Genomic DNA, 22,047 nt, shown 5'->3' on the forward strand with positions numbered 1-22,047 from the left:
TTTCAACTCCTTTTTTGGATGCGATGAAAAGCAGCGAAGAGCAAATAGACTTCGGCGGCTGGTCAACTTATCTATGAATGAAGTTTACACCATGTGGTTTACAGGTACTCTTCCACGCCGTTTCGAATTTTAAAAGCTCGACTTTATGCAGATCCTATTAAAACGAACGACAAATTATGCCAAACGTTGAAGAAATTACTCTGTAGGATGTAAAACTTAGTATTTGATAGATATTACACATTATACGTTCTACAGGTAATGTGATCGCCACTCCATCGCATGCCGTCTACCGTGTAAAAGTTGATCAAACAAAGACTCGAGCTGGCGTTGGAATGTGAGTTCCACATTTTCACCATTTGCACCATGTAACGAGTTTTGATGTGTAGGACAGATTAATTGCCATTCACATTTTCCCCAGTCCCTAATCTAGTATGCCCTACATATATACGACTACTTGGAACGTTTGATTGTCAATAGATTCATATACGTAGGCATGTATCTAAAATTTATTGGTTTCATTTGCGCTGTAATGCGAAACACTTACCGCTATAATCTTTGTCAGTTAAAATATATACACCGGATTACAATAACCTTATACTCAGAACTTGACTACTTAATCAATTTTTTGTTATTAATCGTACAAAACTCTGATGTATTTATAAGTAATTATAATTTGAGGTCGTTCCAACCGGCAGTTATCACTTATCGCACAGGACTGCGCGTCTCACGTCTGACTGCACAAAGGGCAGAACCACTTCTGTCGAATTCGTTGGTAATGGGAATTTTTTGAAAACCAGGGCGTACAACTATTTACTTTACTCCTGTCTTTCACTGATAGTAAAGAAATGCGGTTCGACTGTACGGAAATCAGTTCTACAGTGCAAATGTTCATTAGAATATGTTCTACGCACTCCTTTCTACAGAAATATTTTTCCACAGAATATTTTTGTACAGAGGAATTCGAAATTCACATCAGTAATAATCCTGCATGAATTATTCTACAGGAGAATTGTTCTACAAAATATTTTCCTTCAGATTGTGTTTTACACAACGCACGTTCCGAGTAATCATCGAATCGTGAAAATAATACATCTAATCATCAATTCCGTACATTCCGATTTCATTCGATTTAATTTAATCTATTTTGATTTAAATTATTTGAGTTGAATTTATGTGTGTGTTAAATGTGTGCTATGTCGAACGGTTATTGTGTTGGATGCTGAAACTCGAAAATTATTTTGTAGAACAATTCTACTGTAGAATAATTCATGCAGGATTATTTCTGATGTGAATCTCGAATTCCGTTCTGTAGGAAAATTATATTCTAGAGATAAATATTTCTGTAGAAACGAGTCTGTACAAGATATTCTGTAGAACGTTTGCTCTGTAGAACTGATTTCTGTAGAATCGATTCTCCTCCACAGAAAAGTAATACAGTGCTATGCAGGCACGCGTGTGACACATGAATCAATGGACACATTGTACTATACATTTTTAGTCTTAATACGTTTATTACAACGATGCCAGATTCATACAAATTAATTATGACCGGAATTTTCTACGTTTAGCCATATAATAATACCTTTTAAAGATCGAATTTATGCTATACCGAATTGCAACTGCCGCTATTACTGGTGAAATTAACACGTCTTCAGGATTGTAGAGTATTGACATTTTTATAACGTTTTGCATCTCGAATACTTCAGCATTATCCTTTTGTCGGTACTCAATTTCTGTACGACTGACGCGTTTGGATTGTATGCTTATCATTAGCTATTAAAGCCAGGAATACAAGAGTGCTTGATTTAAGAGGAAACTGTGGTTATTTCGAGGCATAATACGAGTATACATATGTATTATGTAATGCGTATCCTTCAAGGTTTCTGCATATTTTTTAAATAATTCCTAGAAAAAAATACCGCAGGCACCCCTGTTTATGTAATTGTATTTATTGTCAGACTTGTCTTCAACTTGTGTATATTATGCTGCACGTACAAACGAATGCACGAAACATTAGGTAGCGGTACGGTACTTTATTCAAAATCGTGTAATGAGATTTTTATATCTCCAATAACGAGATATAGTAAATGCATCGATCGGTCCGACGTCTATTTATTTATAGAGCATACATTCATTATAATTCAATACATCATACAAATGTGGTAGAAAACGGGAGCTATATGTAACCAATACATTGTATATAATTAATTTGCTGCACATATTGTTCATTAACTTATAGTGCAATAGTCCCGGTCGCAACCCGTACCCGCGAATATAAATATGATTTTCCGCCGAGTATTCCACATTAATTGGACTCGCGGTATCGCGGTTGAATAAACGGTTTCGTCTATTTTTCGGATTTCTTGTTTTCACCGAGTAATGAAATGTTATTTCCTTGAATAAATCCAGCTACAGCTACTCTCGCGTAATGGTAACATATTGGGTATTATTAAGAATAGGGGGAAAATCACGAAAGTTGCGCGAGTGGTCAAAAGTATTTGTGTCAACATAATAAAAGTCATGCTCGCACGTGCTATAACAAGGACTTTTATGGTGAGAGAGTGGAATCATTGCGGAATGGTGAAGAACCCCTTGAGCTCGCCTATTATTTCCTGTATAGTATGGTATATCAATTGAAATAAGTCGTCGTATCCCTGCAGCCACCGTGCAAGTTATTATGCGCGATGTTTGTAAAAGTTTAATTGTAAGACGCGTATGTGGGAGATGGGATAAAGGGCTAAGATAAACGACAGGAATATCCTAAACCGTCCGCTGGGATCTAGAATACGTTGAAGAAGAAATCGTTTGCCACGTTTTGTTACGACTTTCCTTTCTTGAACCGCTGTCTCGCCTGAGCTTTACTATATTTCGGATGCTTGTCCCTGTCTTCATTGCTCATCTGCTCCTGCTGCGAGTCCTCCGGTTCTTCCTTGCTGCCCTCGAGGAGATCCACCGGCGGCTCAAGCAGCGACCGTCTTTGACATTTTACGAAATAACGGCAACCCTTCGCGATCCCAAATCCGAGCATGGCGATGGCGATGGTAAGCAGAGCCATCAGTAAAGGGTGCTAAATGCAGATATTCGATAGTTAAGCAAATTTTCAACCGGTTACTCGAAGTTGCAGGTTTGAAGAAAATATTTGATTCTTGCTCGCTTACGACCTTTTCTTATAAATTCCTCTGAAAATGAACGAGCAGATTGAAGACTTGCTGATTGTGAGGTATATTTTTTTTTCTTGTATATAGATAGTCCATTATTTTCCAAGAGCTTGAATGTATAGAACGAAACTTTTAGGTTTTACAATTCAAATTTCCAGTGAAATAAATTCTTAGCTATAAAACAGATCGCCGATTCACATATTTCATCTATTGTTTTAATAGGACGTTACGATCACCGACGTGATAAATATTTACATCAAAATTTATTCCCTGCGTGTGATGTAGATGCTAGAGTATCAGCGGCAACTTGACATGGCGGATTGTTTTGCTTTGCAGATGATTGAGACGATTGAATCGCGATTCGAAAACAAAGCCTGCGCTCGTAGCATAAAATAAATATCACGAAGAATAATGCAATAGACATGGCGACTGAACCCGACTAATTCTAATTGGAATCGAATTTTCATTACTCGTAAATTGTGTAAGTTGTAGGCATGTACGCCTATAAAACTCTGACAATTCGATCGATTACTTATAGAATGTAGAACTTGATAGGTCGGCTCGTTTTGCAGTAATCAAATTGACAATTAGAATAGATTACTTTTCAATGCGTTCGCTCAGTTTCGATAATATACTTTAATTTACTTTAATCGCGAAAGTAGTTCTTCGTCCCATTTACCATTTTTTTTTCACAATGCTAACTATCAGACTTGACAGAACGTATTCAAGATCGAACGCAGAATAACGCAGTGTTACAATAAGCGCTAGTATTACGCAATCGCTCTGTAGAGAATGTTGAGCACTGTAATAGTTGCTTTTTAAATCGATTACATACACGCTCAGTCATTAAACCATAAAGATCATACACTCACACTTCTGACATGGCTAAAATGCATATAGCAAACGAATATTTATCTATTTCCAGGTGCACGGATTCAGAGTTCTGTCAACTCACGCGTGATTCGATCTACAAACATCTCGTTCTCCAAAGCTGTATGCGCACTAAGTTCCTCACGTATAGCGTCAATATACGTATACGATGTTGCAAAGTTGTGAATCATTGATTTCATTTAATTAGGGTAAAAACTTGATTTCATCATTGTCCTACGCATAGAGATCCCACTCTATACCAGTGGAAGAGAGAGATGGATATCGGCGTGTTCTTCTCTGCACGCCACAATTCAACACGTAGATAGATAGCCGTAGATTAGGTATATATTTACATAAATGTATATTACGTACTAATCTCTCTCAACAAGTGCGTGCTGTACGCGTATGCATGTCTGTATCACGAATGCGAATTTATACACGCGTTCAAACTGCGGAGAGGAGGTATGTTGCACGTGTCCGCGGTAAGCTCGTCTTATAAACTCCCGAGTCTCGGGGATAAAAGGGAACAACTTGAGTACAATACCGGTGACAACGGGCCGTTAAACATCGTGTAGATAAATTTAGGACCTAGGTCATTGTTTTACCTACCGTTAAGGTCGGTTTGTTAGTGAAGACGTAATCGGCAATCACCACGATGACACCGAGTATTATTCCCACCCCAGCACCCAGCCAAGGTATCTGTTGGTCGGCTGAAATGATTATGCAAAACCAGTCACATCGGAAATCTATGTTAAATTGTGTAATTCAGTTTCACTATCCAAGCGGTATACATGTGTGTGTATATATATATATATATGTATATATATATATATACACACACGGGACTTCGTAACCATCAAATTACGAGGAAAGTTTATTCGCGATTTATACTAAAACCGAGAATCAAAACGCCACGTGATAAGCAAGCCTGAACATAAAGTGAAATTATTTGTCAGGATACGTGGGGCAGAGGTGTGATATATTTGGGGAGTATTTATGCCGCATTCGTGTAGCTATATAGAGAATCCAGACGAACTTTTCGTCTACCTTTCTTTTTCCGTCTGTATCAACATCTAGTTCGACAATTGATGTACAGACGGATACACAATTATTTACGTCAAGTGATGCAGTCTTATACCTCTCCTGTCTTTGATGAGCTGTTTCGAAGCCCTTTTCATGGCGTCTAGAATACTGGGGTCATTTGGCTGCAAGCTCAGAGCCTTACTGTAGGACTGGAGAGCTTCGCTAAACCGAAAGGTCTGTGATTCGACTTCCGCCTTACGGTAGTAACCCTGGAACAAACAGAGGAGATTATTATAAATAGCTAGAGCCTCGGTGGGGGGTTGCACGAATTGCGATCGAAAGGGTTCTGGTTCTCGCCTTTGTCCAATCGGGTTTCAGCTGAATGGTCATGATCGCGTCTTCCATGGCAAAGTGGTACTGCTGCATTTTCAAAAACACCAATGACCGGTTGCTGTACAACGAATAGTTTTTGGGGTCCAGTTTGATCGCGTGCGTATAATGGAACATCGCTTCGGCATATTTTTGCTCCTTAACGCACGCGTTACCTTGTTCCTTCAAGGATTGTACCTGAAAATATGACAGAGTATGATTTTTATACTTATATACATGAGAGATCCTTTGCCTCGGCTAGTTCGACGTGTCGAATTATTATTTTATCTAGGCGTACAATTCAACGTATTTATATCCGCAGCTAATTGAATTTAACGAGCGATGCCCGAGTGAAATTTATCCCTTATTTCGTTAACATTTAATTGCAGGTATCGGTCGTAGGATGAAAACTCATACGTACAGACACGTAGTAATGAAACAGTGCGGCGGCCGATTAGCCGCAAATTAAAAGCGCTGCGATTCCGATATGATTTCGTTTTTCGAAGCATATCTACAATATCGCATAACCACGTCAGGTGCGCATACGGAATACAATGTAATAAGATACGAGTATAATAAATACATGTTTAATTCTTTCTAGGACCGCAAATCGGTGAAACTTTCTATTCGGTGGTTTGAATGGAAAAAAATTGATGTAACAAAGTGAGAAAACCTGCCGGTTGTCACAATGGGATTTAAATAATATATATGATAGCTATAAAGCGAGTCACGTATATAACAGCACTGCAATTCGTACATAACTAGAATATCTCACCTCAGTTTCACGGCTGGCAGCCATTCTCGAGATAATTTGATATCACGGTGGTTAACGTAGTGCTTGCGTAGCAGTGGAGGCTGCTTTCAAATTGAATTAACCATCGAATATCGTTCGAAATATCGTCAACCCTGCCGGAAAATAATGATCAACAATGCCGAGGTGCAGACGACATCTTGGCCGGCCATCAAACCCGTATAGCTCGATGCTCTTAATACGCATGCTTGAAGTCGGCGGCATTGCGCATGTCCGTTCGCAGCATTTCGAATGGCATCGGGTGGCGGAACTTTTCGACGGTAGGTTGTTAGGTACGAAGGTACAATGCTTAATTAATCTCTTGCAGAGTTTTATCAGCGCGAGCTCTCTCGTACAAGTGTATAAACTATGTAGAAACGACTTGGAACTATCTAAAACTTTATTGGAATATGCTGTTTCAAAAGACAATGAAAATTGTCGTACGTTTCTACATATTTTATGTCATGCTAGATTTACGAGGCTTGAGAAACGAGGATTTCATCAGAATCTACAGTTTTATTAGACGTTTTTCTCTCGCTCGTTTATATAAAGGATTTATACAAAAATGTTTATCGAATAATGTAGACTCGCGGTTATTTCCATCATTATTTTTAATGATATCTTCATTTCATACAAATTAAGTGGGGAGTTATAATACAAACTTAAAATATATACATCAATATCTCATGAAACTTTTCAATAACTATTCAACTCATCCATTAAATCCATATGCGATATAGATCTGTTCGATTCATCAATATATAGAAACTTATATGCATATATATATACATACACACACAAATATATATATATATATATATATATGTATATATACGCACATATAATTTGTCAATAGGCATACATACAATTATACTGTGCAATGAACCTGACAAGTAATTTGAATAAGTATTCAATTACCTATAGTCATCAGCTGCTGCTCTTGCTGCAATGTAGGAGACTATACACAAGGATTTGGGCAGAGCAGATCGAGAATTAGACTAATCGTAAATCATTATATGCATGTATCACAACACAGTACCATATAATACCCATGTATATATTTTTTTTATACATATATATATATATACATATAATATTAAAAATGATTGGGCGGCGTTGTCGTCTTATTTTTGAAAAAACCCGATCGACTTGATACTTCGAAAACACACACTCGCATTATCAATAGCTGTCTGAGCTTATCGATCGCCAATTGTGTATCCATGTAGTAAAGCATACGTATATCGTTTTCGGCGTATGATTTTTCACCCTCGTTTCGCACACAATTTTTTTACTTTCAATTCTTTCTACGTATAATAAATCGAAAAGGTAAAAGTGACACAATTAGCAGAGAGAATGTTGTTTTTTTTTCTTTTTTTTTCTTTTTTTTTAATAACACAAAAATGTGTAATCATCTCGAAATATTCTGCCCAAAGCCGTACGTATATCATGTTTATGCACAATTCACACTAGGTGTCGTTTAACTTGCGTTATCCTGAACCGTAAATTTTCTCGCTTAAAATACATTTTATGAATTTTTTTTTTTACTTGTTCGTAATTTTTTATTTTCACATGTGTGGTTTTTATGTTCATCACATGTATAGTAATATGCAAATCCTCGAATAAAACAGAAGCACATATACAAAAACGCATATATAGTTGAGAATGAAGAGATTGAGAAGCATAGAACGGGTGAAAATATACATTATATATAAACGGTAAACGGTTGAATAAACTTTCGACATAAATTATTGCAGCAATCGTCGTGAATATTAATTCACCAATAATTATCTCGGTTACGGAGGCGCAAACCCTGTAAACTGTTTCTTCACAGTTTAGAGCTACACAATCATGAGAACGTTAAATATCTTTACGAAATTGTACGAAAGCATGTGAGCTGCTAGTATAGATGATACGTACACGCATGCCTCGTGCAAGCTCTCGTACAAGAACAGTAACGTTGAATATTCTGTGTTCCAGATTTTATGCACAAACGGCGTGTTCCACGAGTTTTCAAATTATGTATCCTGGTATACATACACATGCGTATAAAGTGTAATGACCTCCTACCGCACCCCATTGCCCATTGCCCATTGCCCGATATTCATCTCCTTGTTGTACTGTACCGTATATTGTGTGTTTACAGCATTTGATAAATATTTTTTTGTCCCTGGTTTATTCAGCCGTTTAAAGCATAATATAATTTAACGTAAGTACGATACGATCGATTGAATGCTTTGAGACGTTCGAAAATTAATAGAAACATGTAGGTACATACATACGTACATGTCTACGGTGGTTGCTTCTATCGTGATCATTCTCCACATAATAATTATCTTTTTATTATAATATATAATCTTTATTTATTTATTCAATTAATTAATGAATATAATATAGGTAATAATTGCAAATACAACTATATAGGTATAGATATACGACGAAGATACGAGCGTTTGTCAGGGAGCAATGCAGTCGTCATAAATATATAAGAGTCGGTCGGTACATAACTATATAATATATAGCGTAAGTAGTACGTTGTATATAAGATATATCAGATACAACGTATGATTTGCTTCTACTCGCTTGCGTTATTATCAATTATTGGTAGATATACAGGTGAATTACGGTCACGCACGCACGCATTCCCTTTCGATTTACACGGCTTCAAGGGGGAGGGGGGGGGGGGGGGGGGGGGGCAAGGGGGGTAACGATATGCAGACGATGAAAGTTGACAGAGGTGGACAAGTGTTAAAACTATCCGGGGTTCTTTCATATCTTCTACGTATGAATATATGTACAGTAACGTAGTTTGTGTTTCTATCATATAGGTACATAGACGCATATATGTGTAATGCATACAAATGTGGTGTAATAACGATTTCAGGGAGTTCTCTACTGGGTGTCAGGAGGCCCGGATTATTTTAATACAATATATAAGAAAAATTAATTAAACGTATATACGGTGGAAATGAAAATTCAAGACGTAATTAAATTCGTGTCGTACGGTTAGCGTATGAATTATATATAAATGTATAACAGAACGAATTTACCCACGAAAACTTCAGGTTGAAACAAAAGCGGTAGTATAATGGTAGCTCTAGTTATATTATGCACCACGGCCCCCATCATTTAATTATTGAAAGGAAATGCATGTATAAATATAATATTATGTATATAATTATGTATATACACACAGATATATATATATATACACACATAACAGCATCACAGTCAAAAATATAATATTACAACATTGGGCATATTTAATTTTCATTTCCGCGCTGTCGAACTTTATATAGTTAAATTTAGATGCCAAAACAAATTGTGTCCACCATTTTAAAAAATATCATTTTCAACGAAAATTATATCAACATCGTTTCAACGCTTATACACTAGTCACATGTACGTCAATACACCATTCACTTTTCGGCACGGGTCAGTTTTCTTTTTTTTTTTATTTTTCTCTTTTTGTTTTCATTTTTCGGCAAATATTATCTCCACCCCAATTTTCATAATTTTCGATTATTCAGTCCTGACCTTTGCGAAGCTTTTGAAGATTAATTCATCTTTTTATTCTTTTGTCTGTTTGAAAACTCCAAATGTTAAGCGTGTTTGAGCTTAGACATTGAAATCATATTTTTGAACCAACCACGAGCAAAAATTTATTTCTACGTCGTATAAACTAATACGATTCGTATATATATTTTTAAATTTCGTGCGTCTAGTGGTTAATTCAAACGACGTGGCACACCTGTATAACCGCGATGAACGCAAGATTCAAACAAAATGAGTAAAATAAACAACAATGTCGCAAAGAGTATTGAAATAAAAGATAAAAAAAAACAAATTCGAAATTGACCTTACGACAGTCAGCGTTTGAAAAAGAAAAAAAAAAGTACGCGATAGCGAACGTCGGAAAACAGACCATTAATTTAAGATGCAATCATACCCGCGGTAAAATTAACAATACGTATTTATCTCTAAAGTACAACGCTGCTTTCGTAAGATTCGTACATAATACAAATTTTTAACTTTACACGGAATAATTGGCCGCTGGTCACGCAGAAAAGGTAACTACTAATTAATAATTGGTAATAAAACATCGATACAATTTGTGGAAGTGATCCCCCTTTCTGCGTCATTGAATACGTCCAATCCTCTATCAATTATTAACTACTTAATGCACTTGACTTGGTAAAATGGTACATCATAACATTACATTACATGTTAATAAATTTTACACGCGATTATGTACTTGTATAAAAATTAACAGAATAAGGGCATGCCAGTTGCGGGTTGTTCGTTTTTCGTGAATCATTTCACCACCTCTATATGCTACGAATATCATACAATTTTTTTTCCTTTCTTCAGTTTTTCTCACGCAACGTACATTTTACTTAGGTATCTAAGATTGGCTAATAATTTTCATATTTCTTTCTATATTTTATTCTTATTTATTCCCTGCACTCCGAAAGCTGCAAGAATTTTATACTTTTGAGCCACTAAATAGTTCCTTATTATGTACAGTATCTAGGAAAAACTTTGCTGTCACTATCAACTTCACCTTTTTAAATGCTTCCACAATTTAACAGGTCAATCAAGTGTTAAATATTTCTATTTAACACAAAGCTTTGAAACATTCTTTTTTTTATTTCATAATAATAATAGTATAAAAGTTCTGGCAAGAAATTTACACCAATCTCAATATAAATATATAATAAATTACGTGAAATAAAGTATACAAATTTCGATTGTTTTTAGGATTTTTTTTCATTCAGACAAACTCGAACAAGTTGCCAGTTAAAAATAGAACCTTCGTTCTTGAGGCATTCGCTGTGCAAGGTTTGTTCCCACAAAAAGACTCATACATTGTTCATTTGACTCATACGATCGAATGAGAACAATTGATTCTGAAGAGTTCGGCTTAGATGCAAGCGAATTTCCTATAACAATCTTTTATTCCTCACTTCTTACAAGAGGACAATGGCTATATTGGCACACGATTAAATTTAAGTTTATGCTGTTAGATTAGGCATGTACATGCAAATACATTTTGTTCTTTAAATTATCTCACCTTTTGATTAAATTTTGGAATTGTGTAAGATCTTCTTGTCCGGATTTTCTAACTCTCAAAAATCAATGAACTCATTCGTATCTGCAAACATTATATCGTTAGATATAGAAACAAAATATCTTTGCATCCATATTATAGCATGCTAATCATTGTCGTGGTGACGCTATATCCGTATAGTAAGCTATTCATACTTTTCAGGCACAAAAAATTCTAAAATGCTAATTTGTATCTTCTAAGTGTTAACGAATTATTACAGTTTTATTATTATGTATGTGCTTGTCTGACGAGTAAAGTACAGGTTAAGAATTTTCATTGGAATACACATATGCATATAACGATAATAATGATAGTATAATAATAAAATTAATAACAGCATAGTACGCACCAGCACACCCCTGTACCTTCTCTCTTTACGCGATATTCTAAAAAGGACGTCACGCACAGGGAAACAATATCTAATTCATTATTATAATCCGAATATGTAATTCCCTTTATAAAGTCTGTGTATGTATAAATGGCCTACAATTATTTAAACTGCTTTCCTCTTTTAATCTTTTAATACGTTTTTTTTTTCGTTTTCTTTTTTTGATCAGTAATCTCCGTCCTGTCACGCTTGCTAAAATGTATTTTATTTCGTAAAAGAAGGTTATGACGAGCAAGTGGTTTGAATTGAGAATTGATGATTGGAAAATTTGACCAAGTATCGTTAGATTTCTTTCTATTCTACAGATTTCGTAAATCAACTATTCAGCTGAATAACAGAAGTATAGAAGATGTAACTTTCTAATTTTAGGTATAGTTCTCGTCTTCTGGCATACTCTAGTTTGCTGTTTTGGTATCTGTATACAATCATTGTTTATATTTCTACATTTCTCTCTCTACAATTGGCACTTGATAAATCTTTTTGTCTCGTATGTATGAAAAGTTTTCTATAAAGTTTTACCATTCACCAAACAAACGTGAACTATTTATTTGTAGAACTTTGATATGATTATAATACTTGAATTTCCGTATTAATTACAGTTATATAAAAGTGTTGCGTGTTATTTTGCAAACAATACTTTCAAGCACAGAGATTAGATCGAATTCCATCTTGTGGATCGATGAAAGTCTAATGCCCAATTAATATTTGCATTCTGTTTTGTCAAAAAGTAAGTGATTCAATCATCAAGGCAATGATTACCAAGCTGTATAACAGGAGTGAAAAAAATAAGCTTGTCAGGCAATACAAGTAGTGAACTTATAGGAAGATAATCATAATTTTTTTCAAGAGGAAGCACCGTAGATATTTTCAACTATGACTCACTAGCTATTTCGCCAAATTACGCGAATTTCGGTGCTACCTATATCCTCATAGCGACATATCTATTTCACAATGAGTAATGATCGTGATTACACACATCTTTGTTATATAAACGGGATGCAATAAGTGTTGACTTTGTCGGTGTGGTAACTAGTTTTACTTAACGTCAATTCGGTGGAACCTATTTAACCGAGTTCGGTGATTGTGTCCCATTGCCTATCCAAGTATTTTTCTTTCTTTAATCGTAAGGTGTGCGCAACAAAAGTCTTCGGCACTTCAAGATAGACAGAGCATAATTACCGATCTCAGCCACTATAACCATGTATGACACAGTGTCGTGGGTGTTAACTGGTGAATTGAATTTCAAATATCCTGTTTTTGTGACAGGTATATACCTATTAGTTGTGCTTCACTGAACCGGGTGTCAAACGAGTGAACCCTCGCTTAAGGCACGACGATTGTTGATTGGAAAGATAGAAAAATCAAGAGAAGACGAGAATTCTTGTTTCAATAGTGTTTTATTAACTTGCAATGCAAAAATTACGAATTAAAGTTACCCTTCAAGAGAATATATTATTATGCACCCATTATTGTTTACTTTTTATTTCATTTTACTTTATTTTATACATTTTTTTATTCCTTTAATTTGTATTTTTTTTGTTGTTTTTTTTTTTTTTGTTTTTTTTTTCGTTTTTAAATCATGTTTTGTGTTTTTGTTTCTTTTCTCGTACGCACTTGGTTAGTGATACATTTGTTTAACATATTTATAAATAATATTATAAGTGAAATCACTTCTTTTTTTTACGTTTGCCATTTTTTCTATACACACGTTCAAGCACTGTGCCATACATTTCTATACGTTTAGTCACTTTTCATTGTTGCATGTAATATCCAACATGTTTAATTTTAGTAAATTGTCCTCTGAGTTCAATATTGAACAGCAGATGCTGCCATAATAAAATATAACAAACGTCAAATTTTTTGATGTATATGCATATCAACATAACACTTGCTTCTAAGTAAAACGTAAAACACATCATGTAACATAGTAAAATTTGAGTAACGTAACATTGTTTTTGTTTTGAATCGCCATTATCTGTGAACGATACTAGGCTAAGCTGGCCATACTAGGTATATCGTATCGTTGCCCCAATCGTCAATGAAAACTTCAATCACTTGTAGTAACGCCGTCATTGATATAAATTTGGAACGTTTGATGCATTATAAATTGACTAATATTCACCAACATAAAACCATAAATTCCAACACTGGTTTGGAGATAATAACATTATTTTACTGTACAAGCCTTAAATATGGTCTACTTATTACAGATAATTGAAGTAGATAGAATGGCCGAAAATTGTCAACGTGAAATTTTCAACAAAATTAAAAGGAGAATCCGGTATTTATCCGAAACTTTTTAAAGCTAATTTTTTAGTGGAAGGTTCCGTTAGCGGAGGAAAAAGAAGAAAGGGCAAGCACAATTCATAAATCCAACAAGAACAGTTGGATTGGAACCGATGACATGGAAAGGCCAACTTACCCTTGAAACTCATCAAGCTAATTGCATATTTTGCATGTCTTTCATGTTTTATCGCGAGTCTGCGTCTCTATAATATCACAGAATACCAGAGAGAGAGTAAATCCTTTAGATGCGCATGGAACGACACATGAGCATTTGTCAAACGATAAAACGGCCCTAAATTTGTTTCGTAAAAAGAATACCTTGTTTAGGTACGGGCATAAAGTAATCAGATATTCACAGATTAAAAAGAAAAAGTTAATTACAAGGTCATGTGGATCTTTTTTGATATTTTTCTATTTTTAATATTTGGCACAGAGTGTGATCAATGCTTATCACCGCGTTCACCTATTTCCAGTTTTCTGTGATAAATATACCGGCTAGTGAATTTTCATCTAATCAATAATGATAATAATAATTATAATAATTACACAACAAAATATTATTTAAAAGTGAAACATCACGGTTTGCCTGTACATATGCATCATCAAATGATCAATCATTAAAGTAGCTCGATATTCTTCTCGAAATTGATGTTATCATGAATTACATTGAATATTATTATTTATTATTAACTATCGTTAAGATTATTAAAATATTTATATTACTCAATATGCACAATCTGGACACAAATCACAAGCTTTGTTTACTTCTCCTATTATTCAATCGTTAATTCCCCTCTTCCTCAGCGGACTCTAGAGATTCCGAGTGATTTCGGTAATTGTATTTCCCATTAAGGAAATCCCCACTCACTTCAACGAATAACTGTGTTTTTACTCTCAGTTTGGCATTTGGTGGCTGAGCCAGTGGCTTCGGAATTTCTGTATCTGTCGTGTCGGTGATACTTTTAAATATTACTGTTATCCTATTCCATGATACGGAACATGTCAGTGTATTATTAGTATGTTTTGTTGAAGAATGAAAATTTCCTTTTGTAAAACAAACCTTCAAACTTTGTCATATGTATAAAAAGAACTAGTTTTTTTTTAGCATTAAAAAAAGGATATAGCAACGAAATGCTGGTGGACTACTCTTAGCAGACCTCTGTTTTGGATCAGCGATTAGTTTGATATGGTAAAATTAACGATTTATAGATTTTGATATTCGTGGGATTATAATTTTGAAAATTGTAGTTCTTTACTTATTATATGTTTTCGCAACTTCATATGTCATTCTTTTTATTTTTGTGTTTAGTTTTTGGCTGAACTGCTTACGAATTTATTAGCTTTATCCTCAGACTCTCACTCGCATAACTACTGGACACTTTTGGACGCGCGTATTATATTATTTATAGCTTAGTATTTTTCTCTGGACAGTCTTGGACGTAGACGCAGTTTATTATACGATAGAGGACAGAGTCCTTTCTTTTTCTTTATATGATAGGATTGTCTTTCGTGCTTGGTAATTGCTTTGTGAATTACGTATCCAGTTACATATAACGAATACTTTTTCGCTGTTACCGGATATACAATATCAAACCTTGCCAAACATTGCCTAACAAGTGGATCCCGTTGTTCTTACATGGATGCAGTTGAGCAGAATCTATGGCCTCTGTTTTAAAATCAAATACGAAAGTAGTGAGCATTTTGGGGTAAGTTAAAAATGCCGTGACAAAAACAGCTCAAACCGTTGCAATGTCTTCGGGGACGTCTCTGCAGGAACAATTTTAGTTAACCTTGGAGTTTGCCGAGAAAATGCACACTTGGCAATAACGTCGACAGCAGCGTATTAACAACCGAGAAGAGTAGAAGGGATAAGTGTTTGAGCTTATGTCAGTAGTGCAAACTGCTTGCACCCCCACCGCCACATTGAGAATCAAATTCTTGTACCAGCCGCTTTATGTGACTCAGCTTGTCGTGGAGATAGTGAAACCGCTTCTTGGTCTGCTGATGATCCGGATCATTTTTGATCGCGTTATACTCGGTGAATATTTGGCTCTTGATTTCCTGCACATAGAGATAATACTTCATTGTAAAATTATCCTAAAATTCCTACGCCTCGATGAAAGCTGCTTCAATAATTCAATGGGCTTCTATTTTCAGTGCAGTCTTCACCGTTTGGTGAAGAATTTATTGAAGACGTTCTTTGAACAAAGCAAAACATTCCAATGATTTCCAATTTCAACGGACTTAGATCCCAAAATTTGCGATGTGACCCCAAGTAGCATACAATATCTTGTAGGATAAAAAAATTTCAGATCACTTGAGAACACTTTTATGCTTATCACAGATTGTCACGAATAACAAGATGGATATGTACATAATGTATTGTTATACAAAATGCATGGAAGTGTAAATTTTCCCAACTTAACATTATACAACTATAGACTGAGCATTACGAATAAGGAATTAAACTGACCGAATATCTAGTCTCGTTTCCAGATTGACGCTCTTTCCTTAAAAGTTCTTCAAGCTGTGCAAATCGTTTCGAAACCTTGGTCACTTGCGTGTGTAAAAGCCTGTACTCATCGTAGTCCGCACTAAACTCTGCCTTGTAACGTCTTTTTTGCTCCATGCTGCTGATTGTCGTGAAGTACCTGTTGTACGATGTATATTGTGATATAAAAAAATTTCAATTAAACTAATTATAGAAAGATATCGAAGGTTTCAGTAAAGCGGTGTAACGAGCAAAATTGAAATCTCTACTACTTTACAACATACCAGCTTTACTGATTTTTTCACGAATAATCATACGACATTTTGCGAACAGATAGGGTAATTTAAAATTGAAAAAATTCTAATAACAAGAAAATTTTATGCAATAGTAACTTACGTGACATAGTCTGGAACTTCCGGGGCGTTGCTGATCCCGGGTTGGGGGGGTGATGTATGCCCAGATCCCAAGTTAACATGCCCTGAATTGCCACTTGTATTTCCGACGTAACTATTGCCACTGTAAGTCGTAACTTCATAATTCGAAGATCCACCACTATTTACACTTCTGCCCCGTTCTCTCTCGCGCTCCCTTTCTCTTTCTCGTTCCCTCTCCCTCTCCCTCTCGCGCTCTCTCTCCCTCTCCCTTTCTCTCTCCCTCTCTCTCTCTCTTTCTCTCTCCCTTTCCCTCTCTCTTTCCCTCCCTCGGTCGTCCCTATCTCGCCTATCACTGGCGTTCGGACTACCCCCGAAGCTGGCACCACCACTCCCTCGCACAAAATTCACAACACCGCTATCAACACTGCTCAATTTATTACTGTTACCATTATGGTTATTTATAACGTTATTATGGGTTAGACTACTATGCGAATTATGGCTGTTTAGATTGCTAGACGCGCTATGAATGTCCTCACAGTCACTGGATGGCGTCAGGCACGATTTGCTGACACCGTAGCTGCTTCGAAGCACATCACTGTTTGTTCTCTCCGTACGATAATCGCGTTCGCGTTGCTGTCTTGGATCCCAGCTGTTGCTATTACTACCACCACCACCACCACCACCACCACCTGATGTCCTTCCGTTGTCCACAGCAGCCGATCCATTGTTGCTCGTTGTAGAAATACTCGTTTCTGGTTTACGGTAGTGAGATATCCGAGGTCTCTTGGTTGGTAGCCCGTCATTTCCTTGGAAGTAGCCTGGTCTCTTTGAGCTCATTATACTCGGAGGTGGCGCCGTTATCCCTGGAGGTGAGCCTGGATGCGTAGAGTTTGGCGACTGACCGCTACCTGTTGAAACAAAATAAAAATCAAATGAGTTTATTCATCTTTTTCGATAACTCTTCGTCGAAACCAATTGAATGATTCAATATTCAAATCGTGTTCAAAACTTGAGAATAGAAAGATATAAGTCTTTATCTAATAAAATTGATTGAGATAAACGTTTAAAAATTAACAAGCCTCATTGAAATTTTTCGTAACAATCAGTATCATTTGTTTAATGTTGTTTCAGTCTTACACTTTCTTAGTCGACAGCATCGAGTGTCGGGTATCAAATTTTATTTTTTGAAATTTTGACCATGCCTAACATTCGACACATCCGAATTGACGTATCCTCGAATTATACAATCGCTGAAGCAACAGGTATGCTTCTGTTCTCCGCAATAAGAAATAATTTCAGTTTTATGAAAGAATTACGGTAATATTACCAAATTTATTTCAGGTTTAGTAACTTAGGCCTAATAACGGCTGATGTGCAATTTATCCTATTTTTAGTAAGTGAACATCGCTTACCACAAGAGCCCCCATCACTGGAGCCTGGTGGAGTTAGGTTTTGCGGTTTGCGACGTTTCAACATTGTCTTCTCCTGTTCGGTGTAATAGGGCCAATCCTCTTGCACGTCATTCCACACGTGCCGATGCAGATGATAAGTATTATCCCGCATGTAAGCTACCTGCTTCAGCACTGTAGTAATTATACTTTTTTCACGGTCTTTGATACCCTCTGAAAGAAAAATACAATATCAAATGTTGCATTTGCATACATTTAATTTCTTTTCTATGATCATATTTGAACCTGCACGATAAATAAGAATTACAAAATGTCTAATCTACCTTCTTGAAATGAAAATTCCAACCCCAGATTACTACCGTGTTATTAAACTACATATAGAGCTTACAATATTTACACATACAACATTAAAGTTAGGTAATAACGCAGCTTTATGTAATACCTCTGTGAATGCGTTCCAGCAACTCGGGCTTCTTGTATGGCCTCAAAGCGAGGAGGTGAATAAGTCTTTCTCTGTTGAACGAATAAATAAAATTACAAATTAATGAATTTGAAACGTAGCGTTGTTTTCTTCTTCTTCTTTCTCATTCATGGTTAATTTTCAATTTCCATAATTTTTTTTTCAAAACAATTTACGCTCTTGCGGTGAATAACAACTATTATTAATTGTTTTTACTTTGGCATCACCAAAACTTGAACAAAACCGCTTGGAGTTGAACAACTTTGTGAAAAATAATTACACAAGATTTAAAAGTGTCATAACTAATTATGATGAATTTCGCGTACTTTAGAGGCCTTCGCATAATGTCAGATATCTTTTTTTCAGGTTGAGCACGGGCAGCAGGGGGTGGATTGTTGGTCGAGGCGGGTTTGTACGAAGAAAGGCGTGATTGAGTGGTGGTCGACGATGCCAAGATACCGGAGGAGTGCGAAACAGTCATCGGTGATTCTCGTACTCTCGGAGGTGCTGATGGCGGTACAGTTCTTCCAGTTCCTCCTTTTACTTTGACCTTTACTTTCCGCCCGATATCCGGCCCATTGGGTTTGATTTCCCTTGTGCTGTCGAATATTAATTGAAAATTTAACGATCACACCAAATAAAACTGTAACGCGCAAAATACAATAGACCGCATTATACACGTTGAAATTTAGAAATTTCGAAAATTTCCATCATTATCTGTCTCCTTCGGTCGACCTCTCGATAACCTGAGATATATTCGCTTTCGGACAAACATTAAAAATTATGTTCTCGAACGAGTAATTCCACCACCAAGGCTATAATGATTCAGATATAATTACTCTCGCATTATTATACATGTGCTATCGTATTATTATTGAAGTCTTCTGAATAATACTAAAGTAAAACCATATAACAATGGAATATTGTTTGGATTGCTCAAGCATGTATGAAATATTATATCTGCTACATCGCAGCTGAGCCTTATAATTTAGTTGTTGCTGCTGCTGCTGGTGCAGCACATGTCAGGCACTTGTAGCCTTGACAGTGTCGGCACTAAATAAATTATCACTCCAAGTGCAGTATCGATACATTGATTCCTGGACATCGTTGCAGTATCGTGAATACATGTGCATACGAGTGCGATACTGTCGTCAGGTTAAAGCTAGCACGACCGAATGATTGCAGATAACAAACTTGCGAAAGTATAAAAATAACTAAAAACAAGATTCATAAATTTCCATCACCATTTATTTTTGTGGTTCTCCTCTGCAACGGCCATCCGAACCCTGGTAGTCTCGTATACGTCGTCCTTCGCCTGTATCCGCATTTTACACGGCAGCGTGCCGAGGCTTTCCAAACTCCTGTTGGGATACAGGTAAGATTGAGTAAATAAATTACCAACTGCTTATCGAATAGAATATCTTTACGTCACCATCGCGATGTTGCTCGAATTAAATAGCTAATAAGTATCATTTGTCGCGTATTAAAACGTCAGCCCGGGTAGATAATATTCATGCTTATAACGTATCGTTGATTAGGTTGTGCTAAAAATTCACCTCGTCCCGGTCTGTTGTACGCATTCGAAACTCCCCTGTGGGCCCTCAATGTCCTGATTGCCGGAAAGGCTGAAGGTGAATCCCGCTGGTCCATGGTTGGATTGCGACGATGGAAAGGATAGTTGCTGTAATTAGAAAGAAAGAAGCTTGTGAGCAACGCGTGATTTCCGTTAACGCTAGCGTTATAGTTTGTGATAGAAGTATTGTTTACGTCATATCGGTCTCGTATTTTTCAAAACTTTTTCCCTCTGCTGCTTTTTAGCTTATCTCCTTCCTTCCCGGAAACTCACGAGCCACAACTACCAGGCTCCTTAATTACGCAACACATACCAAGTGCAAACTGAAGGAAACGTCTTCCGATTCACAGACGTGTGTCGATTAGCCACAAGCCAATGTTGTACCCGCAATCTAAACTATTCCGCTTTTCTTGTAAATACATTTTGAAAATTTATCGGAAAGGCTGATATTAAAATCAATCAGACTCTCCAACGCAACTATAATTATATTAATGTACTTGCGATAGACAGAATGTAAAACCGTGTCGATGGCTTGGAAAAATTTAAAAGGAATATAGCAATGCAATTACGGTCTCATTTCGTCTGGGATAAAATGTGAAATTTGCGAAGGTGGCGCGGCTCCCTCGGGACGCAGATTCAATCTGAAGCTGCACACAAAAGTCTCTCTCGTGCGGCTTTAACCCCGCACGAACCTATTTCATTTTCCTGCCATCCTTCGATATTGGAGATACCATCGTTTTTCACCGATTTTCACGATAGAAATTCACTGTCACCGAGTGCTACGTTTATTCGCTCAAACGCGTATTAGATAACGAGTGAAAAACACAGCGCTGATTAGAGCAGGATGCGTGTTAAATTTATATCATCCTTCTAAATACGAATCGAAGAATATAGTCGTACTGATCAGGAATTCAGATAATGGTCAATAATATACCACTTCGATAATAAGTGGAACGCATTGACTTAGAGAAAAATCACTGGTTCAAGGGTAAATGATCAAGGCGTTGTTTGCATTATTGGGGAAATAACTGTTTATAAAGAGGCGCTAGCCTGTTTGAACAACGTGCATGGCGAAACTATGAATATCTCGAATTTTTAGGGGTATCATCCGTTGAAAGATCGATTGATATTCAAATAAATAATGACAAATATCGTTACTTGTGGAAATTGCCAGATTTTAATTATCAATTTTAGTGAGCAGTTTAATTGATCCGCGTCTGCGGGGCATTTCGCGAATCGATAGAGATCTTTGCAAATCATCGGATATCTGATCTACTGCGATAAGAAATGTTGTGATAATGCGCATGGTGACCATCGAAGTACACATATCGTTTCAATTATTTTCTCTTTCAAATGACAATGAATAATCAGTTTTAGGCAGTAAAATTAATTAAAAACAGCCGAGGAATGGCAGGAAGAAAATTCACTGATCCACTTTTGTGAATAGTGTGGAAATTCTGACTGCGCAAGCCTAACAAGCGAAGTAAATAATTCCATCCGGTAAATCTGTCGTTGCGACCGGAAGTCGAGCGGGAGAAAAACTCGTCAACGACAGTGACCTTCGAATATTGTTCGGAAACATCCGTCAACCGGTTGATTGCGTTGCAGATACGCGCCGTTTGATTTTTTACGGATCATCTGTCGCATCTGAGGTCATGCCGATCTGCATACAATGATCGCGGTTTGATCGTTTATTATTGCGCAATCGGTGATGATTACGCCTCTGGAATTCACGAATGTATTCAAGTT

At 36.4% G+C, this 22,047-nt stretch overlaps 2 protein-coding genes across 4 annotated transcripts in view; both read right to left on the reverse strand.

Moving 5' to 3' along the window:
- Nucleotides 1–484: 484 nt before the first annotated feature.
- Nucleotides 485–6,394, reverse strand: LOC124307050 (dnaJ homolog subfamily C member 3 homolog). The gene is made up of 5 exons (XM_046768362.1): nt 6,196–6,394; nt 5,409–5,618; nt 5,167–5,320; nt 4,638–4,738; nt 485–3,067 (listed from the first exon to the last, which is right to left on the reverse strand). Exons 1-5 carry the CDS (start codon nt 6,217–6,219, stop codon nt 2,819–2,821), a joined length of 738 nt encoding a protein of 245 aa, XP_046624318.1. The 5' UTR covers nt 6,220–6,394; the 3' UTR covers nt 485–2,818.
- Nucleotides 6,395–6,803: 409 nt separating this feature from the next.
- The window catches only part of LOC124307596 (RNA polymerase II elongation factor Ell), a 66,973-nt gene continuing 51,729 nt past the window's right edge, over nt 6,804–22,047 (reverse strand). For 2 of the 3 annotated variants that reach the window (XM_046769441.1, XM_046769442.1), the window contains 8 exons: nt 20,282–20,406; nt 19,970–20,086; nt 19,052–19,324; nt 18,708–18,778; nt 18,269–18,478; nt 16,879–17,764; nt 16,465–16,642; nt 6,804–16,052 (listed from right to left, as the gene is read on the reverse strand). In XM_046769441.1, coding sequence (XP_046625397.1) covers nt 15,879–16,052; nt 16,465–16,642; nt 16,879–17,764; nt 18,269–18,478; nt 18,708–18,778; nt 19,052–19,324; nt 19,970–20,086; nt 20,282–20,406 — 2,034 coding nt within the window. In that variant the 3' untranslated portion in view covers nt 6,804–15,878. Of the gene's footprint in view, nt 16,053–16,464; nt 16,643–16,878; nt 17,765–18,268; nt 18,479–18,707; nt 18,779–19,051; nt 19,325–19,969; nt 20,087–20,281; nt 20,407–20,492; nt 20,681–22,047 lie in introns of those variants that run through there. The other variant, XM_046769443.1, reaches the window with a different exon arrangement.

Source organism: Neodiprion virginianus, chromosome 6 (assembly GCF_021901495.1).
Source record: "Neodiprion virginianus isolate iyNeoVirg1 chromosome 6, iyNeoVirg1.1, whole genome shotgun sequence".
Taxonomy (NCBI): Eukaryota; Metazoa; Arthropoda; class Insecta; order Hymenoptera; family Diprionidae; genus Neodiprion; species Neodiprion virginianus.

Excerpts from the sequence above, each read along its gene's own strand:
- LOC124307050 (XM_046768362.1), bottom strand. The coding sequence starts at position 6,219 with ATGGCTGCCAGCCGTGAAACTGAG. Across the intron at positions 5,619-6,195 it reads CTGCCAGCCGTGAAACTGAG|GTACAATCCTTGAAGGAACA; the intron begins GTGAGATATTCT and ends TCATATTTTCAG. Across the intron at positions 3,068-4,637 it reads CTAACAAACCGACCTTAACG|CACCCTTTACTGATGGCTCT; the intron begins GTAGGTAAAACA and ends ATCTGCATTTAG.